Below are 24,131 nucleotides of genomic sequence, written 5' to 3'. Positions count from 1 at the left end.
CAACCTGAGCCTTTCCCGGGCCAATTCTCTGGGCGTAGAGCTCGGAAAAAATGATGCAACAGACTTTTAACATCATAAATCAGTGAGTTGTTTGTTATGTCTCCCCTCTCGCTGCGAAACAGGGACACCTCTTTCTCCCTTGTTAAGGAGAGAGAGAGGCTGTGGTGTGTCAAATTACCAGGTGAACGAGTAGTCTTTGGGGTACTGCAAGTCTGTGTCTTTATTGGTGCTTTGCTGCATGTTTGACTGCTCGGTGGAGGGCGCTGATGCTTTTTTGGGGGTGGGGGGAGGTCGTTGCCTTGTTGCTGCTTGTGTGTGGGGGGGGCTTTGGGTTCTAAAGTTTAATTGTCATTCATTCTTTGGGACACTCCTCTGTTTTCGTGGATGTTTGCAAAGCAAAAGTATTTCAGGATGTATATTGTATATGTTTCTCTGACATTAAATGTACCTATTGAAACCTATTTAATGGGATTGAATTGATTTCTCCAGAGGAGTTAGCTTGAATTTGATGTGCCAAATGTTCTCGTTATATTGCTTTGAACATTTTCCAAGTTGCACTTTCAATGTGATCTGCAGCCCTTAAAGTGAGACATGTTTTCCAGTTCATCTTTTTCCATTTCTTATCTGGTGATTGCAGAAGGCCATTAGATAGAAGGCGTTAGAATTGTTGGTGGAAAAGAAGGGGTGCAAAGATAGTCTATAAATGTGATTTGACCTGCTTCATTCACCAACCCTCCCATCCCCATCCAAATCGAGCCATATTTCATCCTTGATTCAAGTATCAGGAAAATGCATTCCCTTACAATAAACTCCTGTAAACAGTTTTGACCTTATGAAATAAGACTTCTGGCATTGCTGGAGTGAATCATAAACTGATCAGTTTCCGTGGCAGCGGGAAGCTGGTTATATAGCTTGAAAATGAGCGGGGCTTGAAGCCGATGTGGCGGGGCAAATTTTCAAAGTGTTCTGTGTGAGAGGAGTGGAAAAGCTCTGGCTAAACAATGAATAGTCAGTATAGTACAGACACAATCACCTACAGCCTGTAAATAACCCTTGGCACCAAGGACCAGAAAATATGAGGCAAACCAGGGATTTCCACTTTAATTCGCTACCATGCATTTTACTGGAAACTATATAGGACTGGATATGAAAATTAAACGGAGTTTAATGTCCCTTGTGATGCTTCCTGAAGTTGTAGGAATGTAGCAGAGGGCTGTGGGTGTCTGGAGAAGTACAGCTTGAGTGGTCAGCTCCTTTAAGTAAAAATGCTATTTTTTTCTCAGGCAATAAAATTTCCTCTGCCAGCTATTCCATCTGTTTAAACTCCTAAAGACGGATCTGACCATAGTTTCACCCACGTTGTCATAGGTTATCAAATAAGTGCATAGATCATTTATCAAACCTTTTATGTGATGGGTCTAGGTTTAACTCCAACCATAAACTATTTATTTCAGTACAAGTGTTAGATAATCTGGATAGCACCAGTTAAGTTAACCTTCTTGGCAAGACAGTCTTGCAGTCTCAGGACCTCAAGAGCTATTCTAAGCCACATAATAAAGGAATATACTTAATGCTTTAGTTGTGTCTTTCTCCTGTAATTACTTCTGTTGCCTCTTGGAGTAAGCATCTAAATTAATAGCTTAATACCTTGAAAGAATTGAATATGATGGATTCAGAATGACTGTTTCCTCAGATAATGAAGTCAGAGCTCTCAGTGAAATGAAGCATTTTTTCTTTACCCAAGTCGTAACAGAAATGTGGGAGTTGTACAGTGGGACAAACATTAAAACTGCTCACAGCTCAATGGACACAAATTTGATCCTAACCTTGTGTGCACTCTATGCAGAATTTTTAAAAATATGAAATTAAACTTTCATAATAGAAATTATTTACAAGATTAAATTAAAAATATGCCTTTTCATTCTTACATTTATCAATGCAATAAGTAGTGTTACATTCCTTAAATCCACTAGGACTCTTGCCACTCATGTGGCCCCCTGGGATGGTACACTACTATAATAATTGAGGTCGTCCTCACCCAACCGGTCTGCCCTGTCCAGTAGCAGGAGAACCCTGTACTCTGGTCCTGTGCCACACCGATGTCCCAACATACTCATCTTGTTATTTCTCCCACTGGATTAGTCCAGATAATCACTCCAGTCTTTTGGCCCATCTTGGATTTTGGTTCCAACCAATAAGTTGAAATGCTCGCTGAAATTATAGGGAGCATTTTTTAAAGATTTCCTGTATTTCTCCCCCCCCGATTCCGTACGTCAGCTTCCACCAGATTAATCTTTAAATCCTGAAGACTCCAGGGCAATGCAGAAGGCTTGGCATCTCCAATCCAGAGGCAAACTTGAGGCATAGTAAGCAGCTTCCATACATGGCAGTTTATTCATACACTATCAGTAGGTTTTGCCTCTGTCCTAAAAAAACATTTTGTATTTGTAGCAGTAACGCGATCACTTGATTCAAGTATGATGTTCTCCTACGGGTGGGTGGTCTATTGGTTGCTGTAAAAATGGTTCATGGCGGAAAAAAAAGAAACAAAGGAGAGTTGATGGGCATGTGTGTGAGCCAAAATGAAAGGAAGTAAGGAGAAGGGAAAAGGGACTGATGTGATTGTTTTGTTGGGAGTTAGAATGCTTCCAATGGGATCAATAACCTCCTGTACTGTTGTCAGATGAGATTTCTCAAACAGCTATGGATGCAAAGAGTAAAGTATTGACATAGGGGACTGACGAACAGAAAAGAGAAAGTCAGGATAAATAGATGATATTGCGGAGCAAAAGGTTCACTAAGTCGATTCATGAGGTGAAGACTCGATGTATGAAAAGAGGAGGGCCTTTACTCATTACATTATTGGAGGATGAGAGTTGATCCTATTGCAACATGGAATTCTGAGGGGAATTTTCTTTAGTGGGATATTCTAGAACTAAGGGGCATGCTTTCAAAGTAGTGCATCATCTTTTCAGATGGGTGGGGGGAGAATTTCTTCTTTTAGAGAGTCATGATTAGATCAGCCATGTTCTTACTGAATGGCAGAGTTGGCTCAAGGAGCCAGCAGGCCTACTCCAGCTCCTGCTTCTGATGTCTTCATGCCATCTTCTTAATCAGAGTTTTGATCTCAGGATAAGGGGATAATCATTTGCAGCAGAAATTTCTCAGCTGAAGGCTTTTTGAATCTTTGAAATTCTCTACCGCAGCAGGATGACGATGCCCAGTTTCTAATGGCTGGGGACAATTGATTTGCTTTGGACCTTAAATGTAATCAAAGCAAAAGGGCACGGTGCTGGGGGCAAACAGAAAAATCTGAAATGGATTAACCATAATGGTGTAATAGGCTTGGAGGCCCTTAAGCAAAAGGACATGGGTGCTGGGGGCAATGGAAAAATCTGAAATGGATTAACCATAATGGTGGAATAGGCTTGGAGGCCCTTAAGTCTGCCTTCTACTGTTTTATATTATGCTACATTTTTGTTGATTAAGTGGATCATGTTGTGATGTTATGGGGATGGAACTGGACTCTCTGACGGTGGTGTCTGAAAAGAGGATGCTGTCCAAGTTGCATGCCATCTTGGACAATGTCTCCCATCCTCTACATAATGTACTGGTTGGGCACAGGAGTACATTCAGCCAGAGACTCATTCCACCGAGATGCAACACTGAGCGACATAGAAAGTCATTCCTGCCTGTGGCCATCAAACTTTACAACTCCTCCCTTGGAGGGTCAGACACCCTGAGCCAATAGGCTGGTCCTGGACTTATTTCCTGGCATAAATATTTACATATTACTATTTAATTATTTATGGTTCTATTACTATTTATTATTTATGGTGCAACTGTAACGAAAACAAATTTCCCCCGGGATCAGTAAAATATGACTATGACTATCATGAGACATTGGAGAAAAGGCAAGAACATGGAGTTACAGTGTAGATTAGCCATGGTCAAATTCAGTACTCAATGAAAAAGTGCAATGCGTTGAATGGTCTCATTATTAATTCCACTATTACTAGTTACTAGTTCCATTACCAGCACTCCTTGTTTGCTTGGTATGCTACTGGTTAAACCTGGAGAAAGATAATTGTTTATTAGACAGTGAGAAAGAATAAAACTGATTATCACAGTTTATGCTCATTGATTATCAGACCTGAACGTTTGTCCAGCAGTTCAGTGAAAGACTGACAATTCAGCTGGAGACCACCAAGTATCCATATCGTGCAGGTTGCCATTAAGATTTGCAGTAGGTTGGTGTAGTATTGACATTCTGTCTCAAGTGCTGTAGGCTTCATATTGATTTACTCTGCTTTCTATGGTCTCTTTCTCCTGTAAGGCTTCTCCAGCTGAGAGTGGAAGCAAATACCTTCTGCACCTAATGAAGCGGCCACAGAGTTGTATGCTTGTGGGTCTACTGCTGCTGTAGCCCGTCCACTTCAAGGTTTGATGTGTTGCAAATTGAGAGCTGCTCCTCTGCACATCAAAGTTGCAATGCGTGGTTACTTGAGTTACTATCACCTTATCAGCTTGAACTAATACAGTCACTAACAAGGCGTATTCACCCGTAGAACTGCCACTCACTGGATGTGCTTTGTTTCTCTCACCATTCTCTGTAACCTCTAGAGACTGTTGTGCATGAAAATCCCAGAAGATCAGCAGTTTCTGAGATACTCAAACCACCCTGTCTGGCACCAGCAAATATTTCCACGGTCACAGTCACTTGGATCAGTTTTCTCCCCCATCCTGATGATTGGTCTGAACAACAACTGAACCTCTTGACAATGTCTGCCTGCTTGTAGGCATTAAGTTGTTATCACATGGTTGGCTGATTAGATATTTGCATTAATGAGCAGGTGTACAGGGCTACCTAATAAAGTGGCCACTAAGTGTTCATCTGCAGTTCCTAAGTTAATAAAATATCCTATAATCAGCCATGCACCAGAGCAGTGATTCCCAACCTGGGGTCCATGGATCCCTTGCTTAATGGTAAGGCTCCATGGAATAAAAATGATGGGAACCCCTGTGTAGGGCAACTTGAGAATTTTATTTGTTAGCATTAGGTTATTTTCTGCTCCATGAAAAATCATTGCTGTACCTTCCCCACTTTGCAGGACCAACCAGAATTGTAGAGAGAATGGGACTAATACAGGATTAGTCTAAGTGGGTGGTTGATGGTCTGCATGCACTTGATGGGTTGAAGGGTCTGCTGCCAGGCTGTATCTCTCTGTAGCTCCAAATTATATATTTTCAAAGCTCATACTTCAGAGTGCAGCAGCAATTTCTCAGCACTGAATTCTATCGAGGCTAGTTGGGTCCGAGCATTTGCTTCCAACTTTAGGGAATTCGGTTTCGGAAATAAAGATCACAGAGGCAAGCTGCAACTGATACGACTTTGCCCATGGAGTTGTAGTTTAAAACATGGAAAGGAAGGTAAATGAGAAACTCGGATACAGCTGCAGGCCATTTAAGTTCCCATATTTAGAAGCATAGTGATCAGGTGTAATAAAGAAGTCCTCAGGGGTATATGGTTTATGAAATGTGATCCATAGTTTACTCACTCTGCTAGTGAGTTGGGTAATACGCATTGGTTATTCAGTACAGTGTATTAGTGAATGTTCCAGGTTGGATTCCTTCTGCAGTGGCTCGAGGAAGAATCCAGTGTATTCTAAAAGGGCGTCTTTTTAGAATGGAGATGAGGAGGAATTTCTTCAGCTAGAGAGAGGTGAATCTGTGGAATTTGTTGCCACCAGTTGTTGTGGAGGTCTTTATGTATATTTAATGTTGAGGTTGATAGATTCTTAAATTGTCAGGGCATGAAGGGATACGGGGAGAAAGTAGGGTATTGGGGCAGAGAAGAAAATGGATCAGCCATCAGACTCGATGGGCCAAATGGCCTAATTCTGCTCCTATATCTTATGGTCTTATAGTCTTATTCATACAGCATAGATCAAAGCCTTTCAGCGGACTGGGTCTGCGTCAAACTTTAAGCCCTCATTTGCATGAATTCTAGCCAGCCGGTGGTGTAGTGGCTTTCACACCAGACTTCGAGACAAGTTGTCCCGGGTTCGAATCCGGCCAGCTCCTTACATGTTTTCCATCGGTGCTGAGTTGAGCGCCAAGCTAGCAACTCGGCTTTGTAAAAACAGACAAAATGCTAAAGAACTGGAAAGGTTGCCGCACGATGCGCCACAAGGCGCGGAGAGGAACAACAACAATAAAACTTTAATCCTACACTAATCCAGTTTTGATTCTCCCCATGCTCCCACCAGCTTAGCCCAGATTGTACTACTCACCTACACACTTGGAGCTACACACTACGCACTATTACCCTGCCTACCTGCACACCTTGGGATGTAAGAAGAGACCAGGAACACCCGGGGGAAACCCCTACGATCACAGGAGAATACGCAAACTCTACACAACTTGAATTGAATTTGGACTAGATGTGGAACTGTGCCATGCTAGCTGCAGCAGCCGGCTTCCTTTGCATTAGCATTACATTAGGAATGACAGCTCAGGCTAGGATCTTAACCTTCACCCCGTTCCATTTACCATTTATTCTCTTTATATTTGCCAATCTTTACACAGCAACTTTTCTTCTTAAATATCAGCATGGTTTCTGTTCAATTGCTCTCTCTGGCAGTGGATTTCACTCTTTTTACCTGATGTATGGAATATTCTCTGTTATTATATTATATTGTCCCCACCTGAAACTCAGCTCTCACCTGTGGCTCCAAGTAACTGTTTGCCTGGGACACCCCGGTACACCGCTTCGACAGGTGGGCTAAACCAGGTGAGGGTAGCCTGTGGGCCTCATACCCGGGTGAGATAGGGACATGCCTGTCCTAGCATGCAAAGGCAGCTCCGGTGGACTGGGCGGATGAGATCTACAGTGAGATCCAATGGCCAATGAGGGAATTTTGTAATACTTTGTGGAGAGCGAAGGGCATAACAAGACGAAGAAGAAGTCATAGTCATCCACTGCAACCAAGGAAGACCCCAGTTTTGATGTCTACTTGTACCACCGGAACCAGACTTGTATACAATGGGTTACTGGTAAGAAGTCAATCACACCTCGGCACCATGGCTTCGTTATTTTAAATGCCTCCGTTAACCCATTCCTTGTGCAGGTATGATAGTGGTCTTTAAGGGGCTTTAAAACAGGCACATGAATATGCAGAGAGTGGATACTGTGCAGGCTAAAGAGATTCAGTTTAATTTGACATTAAGCTCACACATCATGAAGTGAAGGATCTGTCAGTGTGCTGTACTGTTCTATATACAGAAATCAATTCTAATGAAAGCAGTTCAATATTTTCAAGCATTACATATCTCCCAAGATCTGTGGTTGAAAATGAATTATAGAATGCTGGAAATCTGAAAGAGAAACAAAATGCTGGAGACACTCAGTAGATCAGGCAGCGTCCATGGAGTGAGAAACAATTGATGTTTCAGATCCAGGATCCTCCTTCAGAGCAAGATGGAAACCAGTTAGAATTGATATCAGACAAGGTGGGGGAAGGGCATGGGTGGAACAAGGCAGATTTTCTGATTGCCTGCCATGTCTTTGAGCATTTTGGTACATTGAAGTATTATTATAGATGCTGATTTATGTTATTGCCACTTTGAACTACATCTTGGGGGGAACTGAGGGGAATGTGGGAAGAATAAAGTTCGTGTAGGATCATAATCTGGAAGGCTCCTGGTTTTACCTCACAGTGAAACAGAAGGAGACCATTCAGCTCACCAGGCCCATGCTAGGGCTTATTGAGCACAATTACATCTGCCCCCTCCCCATCTCGTGTAACCCTACAACTTATTCTCTCTCACTTACACTCTGTGGCCACTTTATTAGATACACAGGCATGCCTCATTAATGCAAATATCTAATCAGCCATCTCAGCACATAAAAGCATGCAGACAAGGTCAAGAGGTTCAGTTGTTGTTGAGACCAAACATCTGAATGGGGGAAAATGTGATTTATGTGACTTTGAATGTGGAATGATCGTTGGTGCCAGGCGGGGTGATTTGAGTATCTCAAAAACTGCTGATCTCCTGGGATTTTCACACAAAACAGTCTCTCGAGTTTACAGAGAATAGTACAAAAGCAGAAAACATCCAGTGAGCGGCAGTTCTGTGGGTGAAAATGCCTTGTTAATGCGAGAGTTCAGAGGAAAATGGTCAGACTGCTTCAAGATTACAGGAAGATGACAGTAACTCAAATAACCATGCATTCCAACAGTGATGCGAAAAATGGCATCTTTGAATGCACAACATATCAAACCTTGAAGTGGATGGGCTATAATAATAATAATATGTACTTTATTGATCCTGAGTGTGAAATTGTTTCGTTACAGCAGCAACGTTTAAAAAATACACTTAATAATAATGAATATAATAATACTAACTAATAATAAAGTACAGAATAATAATATACACAATAATATTTTACCAATCTGCAATAATGTACGAAATAATAAAGCAGAGACTATTGTACTATGATATGTGTTCTCCTGTCGCACAGGGATGAACTGTTGTATATGCTTATTGCATTTGGTAGGAAAGATTTTCTGTAACGATCCTTGTGACAGCTGAGCTGAATGAACCTGTTTGAAAGGGTGCTCCGCTGCTTATTCAGTAGGTTGTGGAGAGGGTGTGTCAGATTGTCCATGATGGACAATGGTTTGTTTAGTGATCTTCTCTCCATCACTAACTCAAAAGAATCGGGGTTGTAGCCAAGGATGGATCCAGCCTTTCTGATGAGTTTATTTAATCTTTTTGCATCACCAGCACTGACACTGCTCCCCCAACATAAAGCAGCAAAGAGAACTGCACTCGTTACCACAGACTGGTAAAAGATCTCCAACATACTGCTGCACACATTGAAGGATCTCAGCTTCCTGAGAAAATAGAGTCTGCTCATCCCCTTCTTGTAAACAGCCTTGGTGTGGGTTTTCCAGTCAAGCCGGTTGTCAAGGTGAACAGCTACATATCTGTACTCCACCACCACCATAACCTCTTCTTACAGAATGTGTACAGAACTTGCCACAGTTCTCTTCCTCCTAAAATCAATGTCCATCTCCCTAGTTTTGGCCACATTCATGAACAGGTGATTCCTCCTGCACCACCCCACAAACTTGTCCACCAGTCCTCTAAACTCCGACTCTTGCCCATCTCTGATACACCCAACCACCGCAGAGACATCAGAGAACTTCTGCAAGTGACAAGACTCAGATTTGTACTGAAAGTCTGAGGTGTACAGTGTGAACAGAAACAAGAGACAGGACAGTCCCTTGTGGTGTCCAGTGCCATTCACCTCCATCTCAGACAGAGAACTACCCAGCCGTTCAGACTGGGGTCGATCTGTCAGCTAGTAATCCAGGAGATAGTGGATTTGTCTCGCCCATCTGTTTCAACTTCTCGCTCAGAAGGAGTTGCTGGATTGTTTTGAAGGCACTAGAGAAATCAAAAAATGTGATTCTCACAATACCACCAGCATCTTCCAGGTGGCAGTGGGCTCTTTGCAACCGGTGGATGATGGTATCATCCACTCCCACGTGAGGTTGGTAGGCAAACTGTAGGTGGTCCAATGAAGATCTCACCTGCAGTCCAAAGTAAGTCAGGACCAGCCTTTCCAGAACTTTAATCGTGTGAGATGTGAGGGAAATTGGTCTGTAATCTTTAAGTTCAGATGGCGTCGCCTTCTTGGGTTCAGGAACCAAACAGAAAGTCTTCCATAGCACTGGTATCTTTTCCTGACTCAGACTCTGATTGTAGAGGTGCTGCAAAATACCAGACAGCTGGCTCGTACAGGCCTTCAATACCCTGGGGCTGATACCGTCCAGTCCAGCAGCCTTGCCTTGTTATAATCTCTCCAGCTGTCTCTTAATCTGATTTACAGTCACAGTCAGGCGAGGGAGGGTGGTCATCCCCATGGAGGCAGGATGCTCCAAAGTTGGGGGTTTGGAACACAAGCACTCACCAGAGGGGAGGGAGGGGTGGAGGGAGAAGGCTTCTCAGGGCAGGGAGGGTGTGTGGTTTGGGCAGTGGGGGAGAGGACAGCAGGAGGTCCCATCCTGAACCTGTTGAAAAACAAGTTCAATTGGTTGGCCCCTATCCAGACAACCCTCAATCTTTCCTTCCTTAACCTTAAAGCCAGTGATCTTATTCATGCCCAACCACACGTCCCTTATGCTATTCTGCTGGAACTTGTACTTGAGCTTCCTGTAGGATTCTTTACACTTCCTCAGCTTTACCCTCAGTTCACTCTGTACTTATCTCAGTGCTTGTCTATCTCCACACCTGAAGGCTTTCTTCTTCTTATTCAAACGTTCTTTCAGGTCACTGGTGATCCAGGGCTTATTGTAGAAGAAGCGTACAGTCCAGGCGGTAAGATGGTGTTCTCACAGAATTTGATATAGTCTGTGATTCAATCAGTCATTTTGTTAATGTTCTCCCTGTCTGGTTAGCATAACACATCCCAGTCCATCCTCTCAAAGCATTCCTGCAGTGCCTCCTTAACATCCTGAGTCCATCTCGTTACAATCCTTGTTGACACAGGCTGCCGCTGGACTAGAGGCACACACCTGGGTGTTAGCAGGGCCAGGTTGTGTTCAGATCTGCCGTGGGGGAAGGGCAGCGGCACAGAAGACAGCAACAGAAGAGCACAATATACATTAAGTGGCCACTTTATTAGATACAGGAGTGGCTACATGGGGAATAGTTCACAGCAGTCAATTAATTTACCAGCGCACCTTTGTTACATGGGAAGTAACTAGAATTCCCAGTGATGGAGAGAAAGGGAAACTCCACATGCATGGCACTCCAGGTGAGAGAAAGAAACCTGGATCTCTATAGCTGTGAAATAGCAGCATTAACCTCTGTGCTGGTGTGCTCCCCTTCCTTTTCTTCAAGTGCTTCCTCATGAAGGAAGTACAGTTGTGAAGAACTTAAAGGCCTAGTCTACACAAAATGCTAGTGAATGAGGAGGAATGATTAACTTGAAAAAGGCTCTCAACTAGAGCTAATTGTGCTTCTCAATATGATTATAACCCTCCTCTGATGATTACATTGAAGATGAAGCAGGTAGTTCATATCTTAACAGGTATTTTCTGACTCACCATACATAAATAAGCTCAATAATTACCAGTGCATTTTTAAACTACATTTCAATCTTTGCAAAAGTCTGTTTTATGCATCGTCAAGATCAGCAGTACACTGTATTCACAACTAATAATACCAAAATAATGTTGAGAAGCCCAGAAGTTTTTAATTAGCATTTAAACCACAAAATATACGCCATTTTAATGTTATCTTTGAAATTCTGCATCTTTGCAATGTCACAGCTGATTCATCTGACAAAAAGAGAGATGAGAGCCGAGCTCTCTCTTCAGGGAGACTGTTGCCAAATAGCTCAGTGATGTATTAAATTGTTTTTTTCAAAAAGCACATTCGAAAAAAACAGACCACTCCTAAAATACCACTGCCTACACCCCACCTTCCCCACATACCTATCATTCTAACTCATATACAAACACAAAGTACTCTCGCTCATATACAAAATACTTAAACACCCCTTTCTCATACACTTAATTCTATCTCTCTTTCTCACACAGGGGTACAACTGCTCTCTCTTGCTAATACTTATCATTAATATACCCATTCTCACATGCTTCATTGGTTCTCAAAAGCGCATACAGATACACGGTTCTGTTATTCACACTCCCTATATCAACGTTATGACTCTCTCACAGACACATTGACAAAGACTTCACAAATCAGTTTGAAGAATAACATCGCAAAGTCCACACTCAACTTATATAAAAATATCTCTCCCTTTAAACTTTCTGACAGTTAACCATTGCACAAGAGCTCGAGACATTTATCTGCACAACGTTGCTCTTCTCAGCTTTTATAGTAAACATTTGTGACTTACTCAGTTTCTTCAAGCTCATGTTGGCTCCTGTTAGAGGTTTTCCCTCATTTGGAAAGGAGGTGAAGGACGGTAGATGCACTGTTATGAAGAAAAAAGAAACAGACTTCTCTGTCACTCACTCAGAGACTTTTACAACATCTCCCAGTGCATTAACAACAGCTCCCCTTCTGCCTACTGCATTGAATCACTTCCTGAGAGCTGTCGAATGCCTTCGCAAGCGACAAGGTCACTTTCTGCTTCTGAGAGGATCTTTATAGTAACGTTTTCTAACTCTTTTCTGAACTCTCAGCCTCATTGCCTACTTAGAGTGTGCCGTCTGTTTTTGCTACGTGAGTGTAGTTAGCCGCTAATGCTCGTCTCTGACTGTTAGCCAAGACATCTGATTTCATTAAATTTCTCTAAGGAGTTTCCTTTTAACCCATTGGGGGTTGTGGTTTCTGTTTTATTTATTTTTATGCTTGTCAAGGTAAAGAGATAATAATCTGCTTAACTCAGTTACCCATAGCAAGATTCGCCCTGGCCATAGCATTTTAACATTGTTGTAAACCTGAAATAACTATTTGCTGTGTCTTTATAACATTGTAATCATGACAAGGCCATTGCATGTTAGTACTATCATTAGCACTCCAGGGATGTTTGCTTTGGTGCCCAATTGACACAGTAAATGCCTCAACAAGGCTTGATGCCGTTGCCATGTGTCTTAACAGGCACCATAAACATGCCGGAAAGATTTACTCTGTCCACTGTTTATTAAATACACCAGTAAAATTTGCTCTGCTCATTGTATATGACATTGTAAACCAAATGGGAAGATCTGCGCTAGTTGCTATGCTACAGTGATATCAGAAACACAGAAGAGCAGGAGCTGCCAACCTGGGGTCCCCAATCCCCTCTGTCAATGGTAGGCATCCATGGCATAAACAGGCTGGGAACTGTTGCACTGGAGACATTTCCCTTGCTTACAGAGTATAAGTGGCATCTGAAATGCAGTATACTGGGAAGCTGTGGTGTGCTCATTATGCATCAATGCCTGATAAGAGATTTGCTGTGTTAGTGACATTGTAACTCAAATGCGATGTGCCTGTAATGCAGCTGCAACAGTTTTTCATGCACTTGAACATATGATAATAAGTGACTTTGACCTTTTGGGGAGATTTCCCCTGATTGCGTGTTTATTGGACATACTGTATGTGCAGAATTAGGCCATTTGGCCCATCAAGTCTGCTCCACTATTCCATCATGGCTGATTTATTATTTCTCAACACCATTCATCTGCCTTCTCTCCATAATCTTTAATGCCTTTACTAATCAAGAACCTCCTCTTTAAATACCCAGTGACTTGGCCTCCACAGTGGCAAAGAATTCCACAAATTCACCACCCTTTGACTAAGGAAATTCCTCCTCATCTCTGTTGTAAAGGGACGATCTTACTATTCTGAGGCTGTGCTCTCTGGTCCTAGTTAGGAACCATCCTCCCCAACACCTTTATCAACTCTATCCTCTGTCAACGCCTTTCAACATTTGATAGGTTTTGCAAGATCCCCCCTCCCCCATCCTTCTAAACTCCAGCAAGTACAGGCCCAGAGCCATCACACGGTCCTCATGCATTAATCCTTTAATTCCTAAGATACAATATAAGGAAGATTTTCTGCAGACACAATCTCTTCATTGCACAGTATCTGTGGTATTTGTTCCTGCCACTGTATCTTATTTTCATATTCCTATTTCCCATGGCTTAGAAGAAGACTGTTCGGCCCATCGATTCTGTGCCGGATCTGGGAACAGTCCCATTTCCTCATCATCTATTCGCTCACATTTTAAGTTTTTTTAAAAAATTTCACTTAGAGATACAGCACAGTAACAGGCCCTACTGGCCCAATAAGCCCACTCTGCCCAATCATGTCCGTGCGATCAATTAACCAACTAAGCCATGTGTCTTTAGAATGTGGGAGGCACCCGGAGCACCTGGAGGAAGCCCATGTGGCCACGGGGAGAATATAGAAACTCCTTACCGACAGCGGCAGAATTGAGCTCAGTTTGCTGGCGCTTTATGCTCACCACCACGCTATCGTGCCTCCCATAACACATGCCCGTTAACTTTCCCTGAATATCCCAGTGTCCACCCACTGTACGTGAGTTGTGCCAGAATGGGGTCTTTGTAACGTGGAAGGAACCGCACACTGTCAAAGAGGGAGTGTGCAAGCTCCATACATGCAGATCCAAAGTGACAGCCTGAGCAATCTAGGATGAATTTTTTTTGGTTAGTGTATTAACGAAATGGCAAACAGGATACAAAAATTTTCTTCAGCTGCTGTATGTTAGTGATATTGTAAACATGGCAGGATAAATTGCAGATTGGTGATCATATCTCCTCCTCACTGATGATCACCACTGGTGTACCTCAGGGGTGTGTGCTTAGCCCACTGCTCTACTCCCTCTATACCCATGACTACGTGGCTAGGTATAGCTCAAGTACTATTGTAATACCCTGGTTAAGAATTTTACTGCTAAGTATTTACTGCTAATGTATTTCATTTAATAGTTTTCTGTAGAAACAGTGTGTTCTGCTGGTTGTGTTTGGGGTTACCATTAAAGGTAAAAGGCTGTGATGTTCAGCTCAGGAATGTCGGGTCAGCCAATCAGGATGGTGGAATTGGGAAAGGTTCTAGAGAATGCTGGGTGGAGAGGGTTAGTGATGGACACTAAAGGGGTGGAGAGAGAAGATCAAGAGAACCGGTGGTAGGATTCAATTCAACCAGAATGCGCGATTCGATGGAGTCCAAGATGGGAAGTTCTATCGGTGATCAGTGAATAGGAATTGGTGCCGTGAATGCATGGACACCTCCAGCTTTTGGAAGATCTGAGCTCCAACTCTATGCACATTTGACTTTTAAAATTATAATGGGCCCTCTTCTTTTTCCTTTTTTTTCTCCTTTAACAACTGTTTGATTAAGTTGACATTCATAAATACACCTTGCTTATAATTGTACGCAGTGTACGATCTGTTATTTCTTGCCGACGGGTAATTGCAAGTGGGCAGAATTTACACAGTATTCACTCAGATTGGGGTGCGGGTGGTTGAAACGTCCTGGCTCTCCCAGTCTGTTGGGACCCAAGTCATATGGAGTTCGAGAAAGGTGATTTTCTCACCGCCGAGTCCATTGGCTTGTTAGCGAGGGGCTAACCAGCTGTATTTTTAGAGACCTCTGGTAAAAAGGGGTTTCATTGTGGGTGCTCGTCTGGGATCTGATTCGCTGATCCTGTGTATTTGCTGTAAGAATTGATGAAGTAGTTTGTGTGTTTAAATCTGTGTTTAAACTAGTGCCCAGGAAAGGATTAAGATACTTGATTATGGATGCCGCAGAGATTAAGTTTTGGTGCAATTAAAAGAGATTACCTGTAACTAATGCTTGTGTTCTGAGCAGGGTGGATATCCATAGCCTACACAAATTGTTGATTAGGGTTAAATATTAGGGAAAGTTACCCCTGTTGAACAGTGTTTTGATCAATTGGCTGGTAAGGATATTGTGTTGGTCCAGACTAGCAAGGACGGGAGTAGATCTGCCTGGTACGATTGAGGAACCTGGAGAAGAGGGACCATGGGCTGTCTATACTTTTAGAGAAGGGGGAGTATAGCCGAAGGTGAAGAATTTGAAGACGAGTTTCCCACAGCTGAGGGTGGAGACTTTAAAGACAAGTTGCTATCGTTTCTGCGGAGTGAGGGGAAGGAGCTGTCTGATGTGAAAGGTCCCTCAGCGAGTGGTGAAATCTCCGAGTTCATTTCGGCAATTACCTCCCTGCCAAAGTGCACCGGAGGAGAGCCAAAGTTATCATAGGCTGAGAATGTTCTCAGGACTGAAGCCCACCCCTGAGGGGGAGGAGGAATATGAGACTTGGGCCGAGCAGACATCTCAGTTGCTGGGTGAGTAGCAGTGCTCAGATAATCTGAAAAGACAGGGACAGGTAGAGAGTCTGGAAGGTCCAGCTGCTGAGGTGATGAGGTCCTTAAATGCAGAGATCCCATTTAGCACTCCCGTGGGCTACACGCAAATGTTAGAAAACGTTTTTGGCACAAGGGGCAGACCAACAGAGCTTATAATGAGATTCGGGAGCAAGGGGAGAATTATTGTCTGCCTACATTTTTCGGCTAGAGAGGCAGCTGCTTTGCTTGCACCATGAAAGGGCCATTCCACAGGCTGACATGAATCAATTAAGGATGGACCAAGTGGCGAAGGGCACACAGTAGGTGATGTGATTACTTTAAAGCTCCAAATGTCTCATAGGGTGGATGTGTCCCCCTCCCTCATTTGTTGAGCTGATCAGGGAAGTAAGAGAGGAGGAGGAAAACACGATGGAGGAGTGGGAGGCCTCCGTCAGCAGGGCCAAGTCCTCAGTAGGAGCCTCTGTTGCTGAAGCAACCCCTGCTGCCGCACAAGCAGGGGCTTTGCAGGATTTTGTCAAATATTTTAGGACTGAGGTTTCTCCGTTGATATCAGCTGGTGCTGCCACCAAGCATGACAAGGTCGATAGGGAGTCGGACCCACTGGTGGGACGTACTAAGCTGAGGGCTGCTACTGAGTGGGGTCCCTTGACCAGGGGAGTGAACGGTATTTTCTGTTACAACTGTGGTGAGGATGGGCATTTCAAGCAGGAGTGCGAAGAACAAGAAAACCTTTGGAAAGTGAACCAACGGTTACTGAAATGGAAGAGGAAGTTGGAAAATTTCGGAGAAACCCAATGTGGGAATGGTGTGGCATCTTGGGGGGGAACACATTCCAATCAGTGTATCAAAGGACACACCCAAGTGTGAAAGCCTATTCCTGAAGGCTTAGTGCGGCCAAGCTCCAGTGTGTTCATACGGATTGAAGGTATTTATGCTAGAGCCATACTTGACACAGGTTCTCAGATTAAACCTGTACAGCAGAGTAACAGTTCTACAACTAGTAATTTAGACATCACTCAGTGCCCTAGAGTTTTGAGGCCTTAGTACTGATGACTCCCCATATGATGGTTACTTGTCGTTGAAGCTGGAGTTTTTGGAAGCAGATATTGGAGTAGCTGAGGTCCTTGATATATTGATGTTGGTTTATCCGGACTTGGTTGAGAAGGATGAAGCCTCCATTCTTGTGGGAACAAATACTCCTATTGTGAAAAGGCTAGTGGGAGCCTGCGAGGAGAGAATTAGAGAGCGTTTTCTGAAAACCTTGTTCATTCGTCCAGTGTTCAGAGCCGTTTTTGAGAAAGTGTGTGCATGTCCAAGGCTGGCTGATGATCACAAACGAGGAACTGTGTGGTACAGCCAGGCCAAACCTGTCGTGTTACAGCCTGGGGAAGTAGCCAGAGTGACGGGAGACCCCAGGTTTCCCAGATTGCCTGATGCTGAGGCCCTCTTGGTAGATGCTCTGGAAGTCCACGAAGAGCAGTCATACTTACCTGCCGGGGTACTGGTGAGGCCTGAACCGCAGAAACCATCAGCTATGCAGGTAAACAGGATGACAGGGATTGTTAAGAATACCTCGGAGAGGGAGGTCACCCTCAGGCAGGGGATGCCGATGGCACATCTTTTCCCAGTGACCATAATGACTAGCTTTTCTGTAAGAAAACTGGAGGAGAGACAATCTTCTGGATCAGGAAGATTGACAGCCAAGTCATTCAACTTTGGTGACTTTCCAGTACCCGAGAGATGGAAAAGGAGAGACTGACGAAGAAGATGTTAAAATTCGAGGATGTCTTTTCTACTGATGAGTTTGACATGGGTTGTTTCCAAGAGTACTCACCACACCATCCAAGTGACAGAGCACACCCCTTTCTGGAAAGGTTTTGATGATTAGCACCAGTTACTTTCCAACATGTCATGGAGAAAACTGTTGGGGACATGAACTTGCTTAAGGTATTGGTGTACCTGGATGATCTCTTAGTGTTCGGGTCCAACCTGGAAGAGCACGAGACGAGGCTACCGAAGGCGTTAGACCGCCCAAAAGCTAAAAACTGGAGAAGTGCCAGTTCTGCAAGACATCTGTCAACTACTTCAGGCACATCGTCTCACGGGATGGGGTATCTATGGATCTGTCCAAGTTTGAGGCATGACCACCTGGCCAAGGTCTAAGAATATGAGTGCTCTACACTTGTTCCTTGGATTCTGTGGGTACTACTGGAGGTTCGTGAAGGACTACTCCAAAGTAAGCCACCCTTTGAATCAGCTTCTGTGCAGTTACCCTCCCTTGGGGAAGAAAGGCAGGAGGACGAAAGGAGAAAATGGTGAAATTTATGTTAGCCCTTCAGAGACTTTCGGAGCAAGGCGGGATGCAAAATGTGAAGAGTTGCTGAAGGAGCTGCTGACTAAAGTACCTGTGTTGGTCTTTGCAAACCCCCAATTCCCATATGTACTGCATACAGACGGTCTAGGGGCATTCTAAACCCTAGAATGCATCTAGGGTATGTCTTGACCCTAGATGTACGGAGTTTGAGAAAGGTGGTTTTCACACTGCTGAGTCGATTGGCTTATTAACGAGGGGTTATCCAGCTATGTTTCTAGAAATGCCCAGTAAAAAGGGGTTTCACCATCTATAAATTTGCTGATGATACAAACATTGTTGGTAGAATCTTAGATGGAGATGAGAGGGCACACAGGAGCAAGATATACCAGCTAGCTGAGTGGTGTCACAGTAACAACCTTGCACTCAATGTCAGTAAGATGAAAGAGCTAACTGTGGACTTTGGGAAGGGTCAGACAAGGGAACATGAACCCATCCTCATTGAGGCATCAGAAGTGGAGAGAGTGAGCAATTTCAAGTTCCTGGGTGTCAGAATCTCTGAGGATCTAACCTGGACCTAACATGTAGATGCAGCTCTAAAGAAAGCAAGACAGCGGCTATATTTCATTAGGACTTTGAAGAGATTTGATTTGTCAACTAAAACACAAGAAAATTTCTATGGATGTACTATACAGAGTATTCTAACAGGCTGTATCACTGTCTGGTATGGGGGAGGGGGGCTACTGCACAAGACTGAAAGAAGCTATATACCGTTGTAAAGTTAGTTGACTCCATCTTGGGTGTTAGTGTGCATAGTACCCAAGACATGTTCAAGAAGCAGTACCTCAGAAAGGTGACATCCATTATTAAGGACCCCCATTCTCATTGTTACTGTCAGGAAGGAAGTTCAGAAGCTTGAAGACACACACTGAGTGATTCAGGAACAGCTTCTTCCCCTCTGCTATATGATTCCTAGATGGACATTGAACCCATGAGCTCTACCTCACTTGTTAAATATATAATATTTCTGTTTTTGCACTATTTTTAATCTATTCGTATTGATCATGTGGACAGTCAGAGGCTTTTTCCCAGAGCTGAAATGGCTATCATGAGAGGGGACAGTTTTAAGGTGCTACAGAAGAGATGTCAGGGGAAAGTTTTTTATACAGAGAGTGGTGAGTGCATGGAATGAGCTGCCGGTGGTGGTGGTGGAGGCGGATACAATAGGGTCTTTTAAGAGACTCATGGACAGGTACATGGAGCTTAGAAAAATAGAGGGCTATGGGTAACCCTAGGTAATTTCTAAAGTAAGTACGTGTTTGGCACAGCATTGTGGGCTGAAGGGCCTGTATTGTATTGTAGGTTTTCTGTTTCTATTCAATATACATATATACTTGGAGTTATTTACTTATTTATTCTTTCTATATTATGTATTGTACTATACTACTGCTGCTAAGTTAACAAGTTTCACAACACATGCCAGTGATAATAAACCTGATTCTCGTCCAGATGTTCCCAAACTTTTTTATGCCACGGACCAGTATCATTAACTGAGGGGTCTGTGGACCCCAGGTTGGGAAGCCCTGCTCTAGTCACTGTTTAATAGCATTGTAAACATCACTGCAGATGTTTGTAACGTGACATTGTAAACATCACTACAAACATTTGTAACGTGACATTGTAAATGCGACGAGGAGATTTGCTCTGATTGCTGTGCATCATAACATTTTAAGCACACCACAACGTGACAGGGAACCTTTTGCAGTTATTAATTCAAGCAATATTTTAAATATCCTCAGTACTTCAAGGGTTCCGTTTATCATATTGAAATCATATTTTAATTATTTTCTTATTACTGGTGATGTGTTGTTTTAGATATGTAATGATCACAGGAAATGATGTATTTAAATTATTTGTTATTTTAGTTTACCTTATTTTGCAATACAGCAAGGAGTAGGCCCTTCCGGCCCTTTGAGACAAGCTGTGAAACTGCTGACAACTCCGATTAACCCTGAACTAGTCACTGGACAATTTACAATGACCAGTTAATCCACCCAGTGCACCATTGGGTTCTGGGAGGAAACCGAGCTCGAGGGGAAAGCCCGCGCATTCCACGGGGAGGACATATAGACTCCTTACAGCGCAGGAATTGAACTGCAGACTCCAGAGAGCCCCAAGATGTAGCAGCGACCGTGGCATAAATTGAATTAAGTACTGGTTTGATTCAAATTAGATCACCTCAATTGCTGCCTCAGCTTTGTGCTTCAAACAAAAATGCTTTGATCCATTTGCATGGATCCTTGCCATCCTCCTGAATAATTAGTGTCAATTTAGCATCAAGTCTATTCCAAATTAGTAGCAATTTGTTTATGGTTATGAATGCCTTCATTCAGTGGATTTAATTCATTCAGTATCTGATAGAAGAATGCCAAAACTCATCCAAGGACAAACACTTACATTCTTTTCAGAAGGTTTTATTCAATTTAAATATCATTGCAGTTAGATACAATATTCCCCTCCTGGTACCAAATCAGATCTGTCCAGGACAAATCATGGCTCTGGTCCATTTTCAACCACAAAGATTCATCAGAAATAAATATAAACATCCCTATTGTTTAACTGCTGGTAAACTGTCCATTCAACCTTCCAGTGAAATAATAAATAAGGAACACATGCAGCTAAGGGAGGGTTCAAAGGAGGCTCACAAAAATGATACCAGGATTGAAAGGCATCATATGAGGAGCGTTTGATGGCTCTGGGCCTCTACTCACTGGAATTCGGATGTATATGGAGTGATCTCATTGAAACCTGTCAAATGTTGAAAGGCCTTGATAGACTGGATGTAGAGAGGATATTTCCTATGGAGGGGGAGTCTAGGGCCGGAAGACACAGCCTCAGAATAAGGGGCATCCTTTTAGAACGGAGATGAAGAGGACTTTCTTTATCCAGACTCTGATGAATCTGTGGAATTTGTTGCCACAAGCAGCTGTGGAGACCAAGTCGTTGGATATATTTAAGTCGGAGGTTGATAGATTCTTGATTAGTCAGGGCATAAAGGGATGTGGGGAGAATGCAGGAGATTGGGGGCTGAAAGGGAAAATGGATCAGCTGTGATAAAATGGCAGAGCAGATACAATGGGCCAAATGGTCTAATTCTGCTCCTATATCTTATGGTCTTATGGTGTAAGTGGAGACAATGGAGACTGTAACTGCTGGAAGTCTGAAGTAACACACAACTTGCTGGAGGAACTCAGCAGTCAGACAGCATTTATGGAGGGAAGGAGATAATCAATATTCTGGGTTGAGGTCCTCCTTCAGGACTGGGAAGAAAGAGAGGGGATAGCCAGTAATAAAGAGTGGGGTTTGGGTGGAGCTGGAGCTGATGGCTGGGAGGGAGTGTTGATAGGTAAATCCATGTAAGAGAGGAAAGATAGACAGGTGGGGGATTGTTACACAATCATTTGAGTACAGTGGGGCAGGCTTGGGCAGAAACAAGACATTATTTAAACAGTGTGTTACACAAGTAGATTTAAAGTCTGGGAAACACTTATAAGCTTCAGTCTCTTCACGAAATATTGCCCCCAGAAACAGCAATTTGATAATGTACAGGTGATCTGTGATGTCAGTCGGCGTCTGATGGCCGATGACATTGCTGGAGATTCATGTGAAATGGAGAAACAGGACGGAAGATATTAAAACACTTCTGTAAAGTACGTAGCTATTGAGATGCATCTCCTGTTCTAATGGTCACCATTGCCTGACATTGGATTGCCAACTCTACTTGGACCAACTTTTTTATGCCATGGACCTATATCATTAAGCAAAGGGTCCGTGGATCCCAGGTTGGGAACCCCTGAGTCTTGGATGGATCCTGAAGATTCATCACATGACCTCGAACCAACCTGAGCCCAAGCTTGCACAATAATCCCCCAACTCTACCTTCCCATAGGTTAAATTCCCACACTGACTGGAAGGTAGACAGACTCTTTGTTACCCAATTGATAAGTCTAGGCTATCAGATGTGCATGGGTGTAAGAATATAAGTACAGTGCCTCAGTGAGTATCTGCACACGTCATTAGAGAGTGGCAGGACAGGGTACCAAAGCACTAATAAAGGTTAAGGGATCCTGGGCTTTATAAATAGATGCTCAGTGTACAATGGCCAGGAAGTTCTGCTGAACCCTATTACATATTATTTCAGCACCTGCTGGAGTATTGAGTCCCATTCCAGCTACCACAATGGAAAGGATGTTAGTTCTTTAGAGAGGATACAGAGGACGTTCATTACAACGGTTTCAGAATGAATACTGTGGATGGCAAGACCTGAGAAGTTAGATCCATTTTCCATGGAGCAGAGAGGGCCAAGAGGACATCTGAAAATCTATTTAAGGTCAATGAAATATTTACATAAAAGTAAGAGAGGTTGTTTTAGTGGCTGAATGGGGGTAACCTGAGGGCACAGAATGGAAGACATAGGAAACAACACAACAGTAATTATTTTTCAGAACAATTAACTGTGGTGGTACAAATAAGAGGCAAAAACAATCTTCTAAAGGGAACTGGGTTTTTGTGGAGTTATTACACACTAAAAGTGCAGCGGTTAGCAAAATACTTTACAGCACCAACTGTAGGATTGAGGCCTTACAAATGATGCTTTCTTTGAGGAGTTTGTTCATTCTCCCTGTGACTACGTGGGATTTCTCTGGGAGCTCCCGATTCCTCCCACACTCCAAAGTCTTCCAGGTGAGGGTTAGCAAGTTGTAGGCATGCTTATGTGGGTGCTGGAAACATGGTGACGCTTGTGGGCTGCCCAGGGGCATCTCGGACTGCAAAACAATGCATTTCACTGTATGTTTCAATGTACATGTGGCACATAAAGCTAATCTAATCTTTAAATGGTCAATGGGACCTTTACTTTGACTGCTAGTGAAGCTATTGTGTCTGTACAATTCTATTTGAGAGAATTGAAATTCTAGAGAGCCATTGAATTGATCTTTCAAAAACTCGGGGCATGCTCATTAAGCTAAGCAGCCTGCCTCTGCAATATAGCATTCTGTAATACAAAGAATCTCTTTGTTTGTTTAACATTTTCCATGGAAAAGGACATAAATTTAAGGTCCTCGTCAGTTTTCCCCTGTGTTGCTTCAGGTAGTGGCCAACAGGATAGTATTTCATTTCTGGAATCTTCAGGATAATCCTGAATAGGTTTCAGCTCCAAGCCCTGAGAGAAGAGATATCACTGTAGTTTGCAGGAAAGACTGATCACCACAGCATCTCAAGACTGATCCCTGCTCCTTGCCAATGGCAGACAAGCAAGCACCCAGGGGAGAGTATCTCAGCCTGAAGTATTGTCACATTCTCCAATATTGCTACAGAGTTACATTGGCTAGTAAGTGCCTCTGGTCTTAGACTCCCCACCTTCTACTCAACAAGTCAGGCAGCATCTTTAGAGGGAAATAAACAATGATTCAGGCCAAGAGAGTCTCAGCCTGAAATGTCGACTGTTAATTTCCCTCTATAGATACTGCCTAACCTGCTGAGTTCCTCCAGAATTTTGTATGTGTCTTACTCTGGATTTCCAGCATCTGCAGACTCTCTTGTGTTTATACCATAAGATATAGGAGCAGAATTAGGCCACGCGGCCAATCAAGTCTGCTCCGCCGTTCCATCATGGCTGATTTATTATCCCTATCAACCCCATTCTCCTGCCTTCTCCCCATAAACTTTGATGTCCTGACTAATGAAGAACCTATCAACCTCTGCTTTACATATACTCAGTGCCTTGTCCTCCACACCTGTCCATGAATTCCACAGATTCACCACCCTCTGGCTAAAGAAATTCCTCCTCATCTCTGTTCTACATGGATGTCCCTCTATTCTGTGGCTGGTCCTAGACTCCCCACTATAGGAAACATCGCCTCCACATCCACTCTATCCAGGCC

At 43.2% G+C, this 24,131-nt stretch overlaps 1 protein-coding gene across 2 annotated transcripts in view; it reads right to left on the bottom strand.

Annotated features, from left to right (window-relative positions):
* The window catches only part of LOC134359825 (SH2 domain-containing protein 3C-like), a 216,378-nt gene that overhangs the window by 153,866 nt on the left and 38,381 nt on the right, over window positions 1–24,131 (bottom strand). The window contains exon 3 of one of the 2 annotated variants that reach the window (XM_063073528.1): window positions 11,936–12,013. In XM_063073528.1, coding sequence (XP_062929598.1) covers window positions 11,936–12,013 — 78 coding nt within the window. Of the gene's footprint in view, window positions 1–11,935; window positions 12,230–24,131 lie in introns of those variants that run through there. The other variant, XM_063073529.1, reaches the window with a different exon arrangement.

This window comes from Mobula hypostoma, chromosome 21, assembly GCF_963921235.1.
Source record: "Mobula hypostoma chromosome 21, sMobHyp1.1, whole genome shotgun sequence".
NCBI lineage: Eukaryota > Metazoa > Chordata > Chondrichthyes > Myliobatiformes > Myliobatidae > Mobula > Mobula hypostoma.
Note: the sequence above shows the minus strand (reverse complement) of the source record. Positions and strands in the feature narration are given on the sequence as shown.